The following is a 9,020-nucleotide window of genomic DNA, read 5'->3' on the forward strand; positions in this document are numbered from 1 at the left end:
GCAGAAAGGGAAAAAAACCCAAACTCCTCCTGGGCTCCAAATGATGCAACAGACACCAGTAAATATTAAATAGTTCATTAAAGAAGTCACTGCAGGATTTTCAGGACTTTGAAAGATTTCATTGGGTCTGAATGAGATAAAATGTTAGATTTTAGTTATTTGCCAATATAGTGGTGACGTGTTTTAATACATCAAAATCATGTTAATCCTTAAACTTTCATGTTTTAAATGACTGAAAACTGACAAATTTAATTTTTTTAAATTTGGAGTTATTAACATCTTAAAACCTTTTGAATATGTAAAATAATACTTCTTTTTTAATTTTTATTTAGCGGCCCTGTTTGTGTTGGTGCAGTGCCCTCGGTCTGTTTGTGTAACTCCTCTCATGTTGACCGTTTCAGGTCTCAGTGACTCCGACCGGAACGCAGACATAAAGGTCAACCTGCAGCAGCGAGCTAACACGGCTAGCGTGGATATTTAGCACCATCAGCTGTGAAGTCAGTCAAATCTGCAAATGTTAAAAAGACATGCGAGAAATGCTTGTGAGGTTGTCGGAAATAGACGGAAGTTTCAGAGAATGCAAGTTCTTCTCCAAATCAAAGTGGACTTGCAAGAACATTTACTCCACTATCGTCTGCATACAGGGAGAATGTCCAGCAGACACTGCAGCCGCTTCACTTTTTCCATGTAACTTAATGTTACAGTTCACGTTGAGTCCGTTTTCCACTGATTGTCGTTAAGATGTTTCCAAAACTTTACTAGAGTCCTCCTGTGGCAAACTCCTGTTGATTGGACAGGATATGGAAAGGCAGATGGCTATCTGTGTTAAGCTTCAGCTTCAGCCCTAAACCTTTTCAGTCAAATAACACGTAAACCATATACATACATATATATATATATATATATATATATATATATACTTATTTATATATATATATATATATACACAGTGGTATGAAAAAGTTTGCCAGCTCATTTTCTGATCTGATCTGATCATTTTCCTTTGTAAATCACTGGTTGTTCGGCTCAGCACTTTCAGTTAAATACATCAAATAGCAGACAAACGCAGTGATTTTTGAGAAGTGAAATGAAGTTTTTAGGATTAACATAAAGTCTGCAATAATTATTTAAACAAAAGTAGGCAGGTGCATAAATTTGGGCACAACAGAAAAATATCAATATTTAGCAGATCCTCCTTTAGCAGGAATAACAGCCTCTAAACGCTTCCTGTAGCTTCCAGCGAGGGCCTGGATTCTGGCTGAAGGCATTTTTGACCTTTCGTCTTCAGAAAACATCTCCAGTTCAGTCAGAGTTGATGGTTTCCCAGCATGGACAGCCTGCTTTAAATCACACCACAGATTTTCAGGAACATTCGGGTCTGGGGACTGAGACGGCCGTTCCAGAACCTTCTAATTGTTCCTCTGCATGAACGCATGTTGTCGTGCTGAAGTATCCAGCCCCGGCGCAACTTCAACTTCGAGTCTGGAACATTGTTCGACACTGACTGGAATCTATGCCACCTTCAACTTTCAACACCTTCAACACCTTCAGACTGCCAGTACCTGCACTGGCCACACAGCCCCACAGCATGATGGGACCGCCAACACGTTACTGTGGCGAGCAAGTGTTTGTCTTGGAATGCTGTGGGTGGAGTTTGACCGTTCTCACCATCCTTCGCCTCTCCTCAACACAGATTTTTCTTGGCCTGCCACTCTGGGCTTTAACTGCAGCTGTCCTCTGCTCTTCTATTTCCTCAGTGTTTTCCTCACAGTGGAAACTAACAGCTTAAATCTCTGAGCCAGCTTTCTGTATCCTCCCCCCGAACCATGATGCTGAACAGTCTTTGTTTTCAGCTCGTTTGAGAGTTGTTCTGAGGCTCCCATGTTGGAGAAATACTTCCGACTGGCCACCTGAAATACCCTTTCTCGTGATTGGCTTCACCTGTGTATGGAGGTCAAGGGTCAATGAGCTTACCAAACAGGGACTCATAAAAGAAAATCTTGAAAATGATCAGGGGTGCCCAAACTTTTTCATACCACTGTATGTGTGTGTGTCTTACCTGCCTTGTACTTTTCTGTTTATTTTGCACTATGACCGAAATAAAATCTATAATCTACAAAAAGGGTCTGACAGCTGAAACCAAGTCGAAGACATTGTCCGCAGATCTTCAAGACATGATATTTTTTGAGGTACAGATCTGGGATAAAGTTTCCCTCAGTGCTGCATTGACTTTAAAAACGCTTTAAAGCTGTAAAGATTTGTGTTTAGTTAATAAAAATGGCTAAAATTGCATCATTGTGAGACAGGTGCTGAGTGAATTTAAGAACTGGAGACTTCTGGGATTATCCAATAAACACTTTCAGGACTTCTAAGGTTTGAATGTTATAAAGCAGCAGCACCAGCTAGTGGGCCGATATGAAAACTACAACTTGACGTTTGACCATCATCAACATTTGCATTCTTAACTGAGGTTATTTTAAAGTTAGTTGTAATGAAAATGATCAACATGAGCTCATTGTTCAGTGAATTCATCCACAGAAACATTTAGCAGCCATTCATGTTTGAAAGTCAAAACAAAACCACAGATCATCTGACGAGGACTCACTCTTTTATTTCAGTAAACAAAACGAACAAAACGTTGAAATGACCTCTTCCAGGCGTCGTCGGACTGACGTTAGCATCCCGAGCCGTGCTAACATCTAGCGTCATCTCTTTACGCTAACAGCAGCTGTGCGATTAGCTTCTGGCCTGCTCGCGTCAGCACAGAGAAAAAAGAACAGAATGGAGCGTTTCTTGTTTTTCTTGTTGTTGAACTACATCGAGGTGATAAATAACGAAACGGATCCTTCATCATCGACCTCCTCCTCCTCCTCTTCCTCTAGCAGGGGTGGTGGTCCGGCACTCGCTTCCTGAACAGGAGAGAAAGGACGTGGTTATTTAAAACACGCGAGTCGACGCTAGCTGTAAACGAGGGCGGAGCTTGGTTCAACCGACCTCGGCGCGGCTTTGATGATGTTGTCGACCCTCAGGATCATCTCGGCGGCCTCGGAGGCGCTCAGCAGCATCTGACGCTTCACCTGGAAGGACTCGGTGACGCCCAGCTCCGCCATGTTTCCCACCACGCCTTCAGACATGTCTGCGGGGGGGGAGGAGCCACCGCGGGGTTAGCCGCGCTAACGCTAACGGCCGGGCCGGCGTTTCGGCACCGCGGCGAGGCGTTGGGACTCACTCAGGCCGAAGGTGGTCTTGTTCTCCTGATGCGCGGCTCTCAGCTGAGCCACCAGGTCGGCGCTGTCGTAGCCGGCGTTGTCGGCGATGATGGTCGGCAGCTGGACGGGGGGGAAACAAACGTCAGCGGCTCGCTTCTGAACAGACGAGCTCGGTCAACAGTGAAGCTCCGCCCACCATCCTCAGAGCCTTGGCGAAGGACTCCATGGCGACCGCCTCCTTTCCCGGCGTCCTATTGGCCAGATCCGACACCACTTTGGCCATCAGCATCTCGGAGCAGCCTGAGTATGAAGGTCGATTAGCGCCGCACACACACACACACACGCACGGCTGTCTGTCAGAGGGTGCGTTTGTTTTCACCTCCTCCGTAGATGGTGCGCGGCTCCTTCACCGTCTGGGCCAGGACGCAGAGCGCGTCGTGCAGCGAGCGCTCCGCCTCGTCCAGGATCTGCTGCGTCGCGCCGCGCAGCACCACGGTGCACGCCTCGCCTGGGGGGGGCGGAGCCACAGCCGTGAGTCCCAGTGTGTGTTTAACTGTGTGTGTGTGTGTGTGTGTTTGCGTGCATACCCATGGCGACGCCGGAGAAGTGGATGAGTGTGTCCTCGCCGATCATCACCTCCTCGATCAGTTTGCAGTGTCCCAGCTTCACCATCTCCGGGTGGTCGAAGGTGGACGTGATCTCACCGCCTGACACACACACACACACACACACACACACACACACACACACACACACACACACACACACACACACACACACAGTCCCTCAACATCAAGCCTAGAATCTAACCCATCAGTTGAACTTGTGAATGTGTGTTTTCTGGATGGATCCGTACCGGTGACGAGGGCGAGGCGCTCCACTCCGGCGAAGTCGGCGTGTTCGATGGCCATGACGCCGGCCTGAGCGAAGAGCTGCTCCGGGTAGTTATAGATCAACTGTCTGTGAGACAAACGCCACTTTTATTTAAAAACTAATATGGAACTCCACAAGAAACTCTTTGATACGTGCACTCAGTGTTTTTGCAGTCCCTCTCACACACACGCACGCATACACACACCCTTTGTGCTTTGTGTGTGTGTGTGTGTGCGTGTGTGTGTGTGTGTGTGTGTGCTGCTCGGACCTGTTGATGAAGCAGTTGATGCCGTGCTTCAGGATTCGATCCACCTTCTCCTTCATCTTCTCTTTCTCCGCCATCTCGATCTCGGCCACCTTCGCCGTGGAGTCCACTCGGACCCTGGAGCCAAACACCTGCAGGACACACACACACACACACACACACACACACACACACACACACACACACACACACACACAAAGAGAGAAGAAGCAGAAAGCAGAAAGGAGATCAGAGCAGACTGAAAGTAAGAGGAAGAATCTTTATCTTGACGCTGAATTGAGTGAGTGTGTGAGAGAGTGTGTGTGTGTGTGTGTGTGTGTACCTTGATCTTGTCGGTGTCCATGCCCGTGTTGGCGATCAGGATGTTTGCGTTCTCTAGTCTCTTGGGTTGGTTCACTCCGATTCTTTTATCCAGCAGGAACCCTGAACGCAGCACACACACACACACACACACACACACACACACGTCTCAGCCGCGACTCGTCACCATGCCACAACCCTCACTGTGTGTGTGTGTGTGTGTGTGTGTCCCACCTTCGTCCAGGTAGGAGTCGGTCAGGCTCCCTCCCAGCTTCTTGATGACGTGGATGGCCTCCAGGTTGCCGGAGCCCTTGAGCCTGAGCACGGCCTGCACGGCCAGCTGGGAGAAGTGGTCTTTGTGGTGCGTGAGCAGCTTGGAGGACAGCGTGGTGCGGGCGATGTTCAGCAGGTCCTCCTGGAAGCGGGCCGGGTCGTCGCTACGGAAACCAGGCCACACTTAACCCGCCGCCGCCGCCGGACGCCGTCGTTAAGAGACGCCGCGCGTCTCGGCGCCGCCCTACCTGTGGTCGACCGCCGCCTCCCTCAGAGCGTCCCTGGCCGCCTGCGTCGCCTTCCTCCAGCCGGAGATGATGGTCTGCGGGTGGATCTTCTTGGCGATCAGAAGCTCCGCCTCCTGAAAGCGGGACGGCGGTTAGCGCCGAGGAGCGAGTTCAGTCTGCGAGGCATTCCGAGCGGCGGCGTTTACCCGCAGCAGCTCGGCGGCGAGCACGGTGACCGAGGTGGTGCCGTCTCCGACCTCGTCGTCCTGAACCTTGGACATGTCTGGAACGCAGAGTTCAAACGGTTCAGGAGTCATTTCAGTCTGATGGCTGCCCGTTTTCTCAGTTACTTAAAAAGGAAAAATAATTAAAAAATCTTCTGATTAATTCATCAGATTCTTTAGGTTTTAAATTGAATTTCCACGTTTTGATATTTTTAAGTTGCCGGTGTTTAATAAATCTACGATTTCCGCCTCCGACTCACCGACGAGGACCTTGGCGGCCGGGTTGTCGACTCCGATGGATTTGAGGATGGTGGCTCCGTCGTTGGTGACGGTCACCGAGCCGCCCTTCGCTCCGCTCAGCAGGATCTTATCCTGAAACAGAAAAACACTGCTCAGACAGAAACCCCTCCCCCTTCCAGCCCGCCTCACACACTCCGCTCACCATGCCCTTCGGCCCCAGCGTGCTCTTCACCAGGTCCCCGATGGCGATGGCGCCGATGAAAGACGACTGTGAATTTGAAAGAAAACGGTTTCAGGTGGGAAAATATTCAAATGAATGGAAAAATATGTGTTTGAACAGAGGTCCCTGAACGCACCAGCCGGGCCGTCTCGGCTTTTTCTTCATCCGCTCCATGTTTGAAGATGTTGACCGGGGCCATCGATAAGGACGCCTGCCGACACAAACAACCAGGAACCGTGTCTCAAACAAACTGGAGCAAAGTGGGAACCATGTGGGACAATTCTATCAATAAAAAGAAAAACTGAAAGGCTGAATAGAAGCAAAAGAAACTCTTTAAAGCAAAAAAAAAAAAAAAAACTTAAACAAAACAAAACATGGTAGGAGCAGAAAAAAATACAGAAATTGAGAAGAAAAGGAATGTCAATAACAACAATGATGGAGGAAAAAATACAACTATTCAATAACTGAAAATTAACATAAAGTCAACTTGTTCCAAACAAATCAAACTGTCAATAAAAAACTCTAGACAAAAGACATAACCTTAATAAAAATCTCTCCATTACGTGACTTTTTTTTCTGACTTTACGGTTATTCATTGGATTTTAGATTTCTTTTTTTTTGTTTGAATGATGAAATTCTGTATTATTTTTTTCCTTTGATTCTTTTTTACAGACTGGGCGTGGACAGAACTCTTTATTCCGAGAACACTTGAACGGATCATCACGGTCGCCCCGCCCCTTTCATCTTAGAACCCACTAGAAGCTTTAGACAATATACAATAAATAGCATAATTAACAGCACGACAAAATACAAAGAACATCACCAAAGAGCAAAACATACCACAAAACATCTGCATTTGTTCACATGTTTAGACAGTTGCTGTATTTTTAATGATTAAAAATATGCTAATTTGTTCCTGACAGCCACAAAGCCCCAGTGGTGACAGGCTAGGCTGCGTTAGCATGCTAACGGGCTAAATCGGGGCAGAAACACTGAAATCAATGAAAGAAAAGGGCGCACAAAGACGCATGAATGGACACTCGAGCGCCGCGTCTGCTGTGCCGGTTTCAACACAGCTAACGAAAAGTTAGGAAGCGACCACGAGAGCTGCTAGCTTAGCTGCTAGCGACTCCGCAACGCCCATGTGGTCATTCACCGGTTAGCTCCGCGCGCTAACGGGGGGCTGTACGGCCACTGAGGCGGCTCGAAGAACGCGCGAGCATCCACACGGAGTCCTTGCATGTTTGACGACAGACAGCAGAAGACATTTCAGCTAGAAACTCTTGGAAACGGTGATAAATCTGAGTGAAAGCTCACCATGATGACTGATGTAAAGAGCAGCAGCCGCACGCACACAGAAGGAGGAGGGGCCACGTGATGACGTCACAGCACGTACGAACGGAGTGCTGCGTTCAGGGCCGATGCTGCAAAATAAAATCATTTCATTTTACAAACACATTTTTGTACGTAAATGCCCTTTTCTGACACTTCTGGTATTTTGTTTTATCTTATTTCTAATTATTCTGAATGCTATTGTGTCAGTGAATTTCCTAGTCTACTTCTCTCTTTTTTTTTAATCATTTTCTGTTCCTTCACCAATATTTTTCGTTCTATTTCTTCTATTTTTTTCCTTGCTATAGTCACAAATGATCTGAGAAATCCTGGGGGCACTTCAGTGTTTGAGAAATATGGATATACAATTACTTTCTTTGGTCTTTTAATGTAAACATAGTGTAATAAATCAAGACTACGAAGAGTGACTGTAGATAGTTTAATTTATTAAGTATAAAATTTAAACTTTCTAGATTATTTCAGTTTGAAAAAACATTATTATATTCGGGATTATTCAAACAATGATGTTTCCACTTATTAATTTAACTTAATCTGAAAAACATATGCTTTCATATGTCTGTAAAGCTGAGTTTATTTAATCCAGTATTTAAGAATAATGACATACACTCTTGTTGTGTACACTCTTGTACTGTCACACTGTCTTTACAGTAAAAAGACAACACGAGGATTAATGATGTCATTTTTTACAAACACTGAAGTGAGCCGTGGTGTGCATCCTATTGTTCTCCAGCAGGAGGCGCCACAGTCCTTCAACATCAGAGGCTATTTTTTTTATTTGTGAATCTCTGATATTTTCTGTCCTTCTGAACTTGTTTTAACATCTTCCGTGTTCAGCGTTTGAACATCTGGCGTCATTTCCTGAGTCTTTCTGCTCATTTTTGTCGAATTCAACCTCATTTTTTTCAAACCTGTCCGTCGTGATGTTGATTTTTGTGTCTCCGCCTGTTCTCGCTGCCACCTCTATCTGCTGCTCAGGCTCAATAATCCTTCGCTTCAATGAGAGCAGCAGAAGCAGCAGAAGCTTCTCGACTCTCCGCCAGCATATGTCCGAGTATCTGTGAACATTCAGCCTCCATCTGTTCTCCTGGTGTTCATTCAAAACACTCACTGCAGCTCCAACGGCCTCCTGAGTCACAGAAACACAAAGATTCCAGGCTGGCCGCTCCGGCTCAAACCTGTGGATCGTCACAGCCGAGGAGGGAGAATCGGCCTCCACTGACCCTCAGCGGCATCCAGAGGCGTTTGCTTCATTGATTCTTCGGTATAAACCCCATCCAGCCACCGTCACTGCAGGAGAAGGAGGAGGGTCCGTGTCTGTGGGATGCGAAAACAAGTTTTTAAATGTTAAATCTTTAAAAAGCATCTTTGAGGACAGAACGGCCGCATCACACCGTTTCTACAAGGCTGCTGTCATTCTGTCCACGACCTCCAGAGGGCTCCACTGAACCTCTGCACCCACTGAGGAACCACTGACAGGAACCACTGGCTACGTTGACAGGCAGCCAGTAACCCTTTCTTAACCGGAATATTCACAATCACCCGGTTGCACACAGCCATGTAAACAATAAACATCTGCAAAAACCTGAAAATACTCATATTCCGGTTTTTAAAAACCAGAATATTACCCCTGGGTTCCTCCTTTTCTAACCCGAATTTCTTGTCATGTGCACATCGGAATAACCCGGTCGAAAGGGACATGAAATATGGTTCTGCGCATATTCTGTCCGCAAGGAATCTTGGTCTTTTCAGTACAGAAACTACTTGTGACACAGTTTAGCTGCTACTAAGTAAATAAAATGTGCGGAAACGATTGTTCAGTTCTTCTCTTTTACTGAA

At 46.6% G+C, this 9,020-nt stretch overlaps 1 protein-coding gene across 1 annotated transcript; it reads right to left on the minus strand.

The window, feature by feature from the left end:
* Nucleotides 1-2,589: 2,589 nt before the first annotated feature.
* Nucleotides 2,590-7,207, minus strand: LOC115404014 (T-complex protein 1 subunit beta). Its single transcript, XM_030113146.1, has 16 exons — nt 7,149-7,207; nt 5,968-6,042; nt 5,814-5,879; nt 5,632-5,743; nt 5,354-5,430; nt 5,169-5,281; nt 4,882-5,084; nt 4,670-4,770; nt 4,351-4,478; nt 4,066-4,169; nt 3,797-3,916; nt 3,589-3,717; nt 3,406-3,509; nt 3,230-3,329; nt 2,995-3,136; nt 2,590-2,909 (listed from the first exon to the last, which is right to left on the minus strand). Exons 1-16 carry the CDS (start codon nt 7,149-7,151, stop codon nt 2,879-2,881), a joined length of 1,608 nt encoding a protein of 535 aa, XP_029969006.1. The 5' UTR covers nt 7,152-7,207; the 3' UTR covers nt 2,590-2,878.
* Between the last annotated feature and the right edge of the window lie 1,813 nt (nt 7,208-9,020).

This window comes from Salarias fasciatus, chromosome 17 (genome assembly GCF_902148845.1).
Source record: "Salarias fasciatus chromosome 17, fSalaFa1.1, whole genome shotgun sequence".
Classification (NCBI taxonomy): Eukaryota; Metazoa; Chordata; class Actinopteri; order Blenniiformes; family Blenniidae; genus Salarias; species Salarias fasciatus.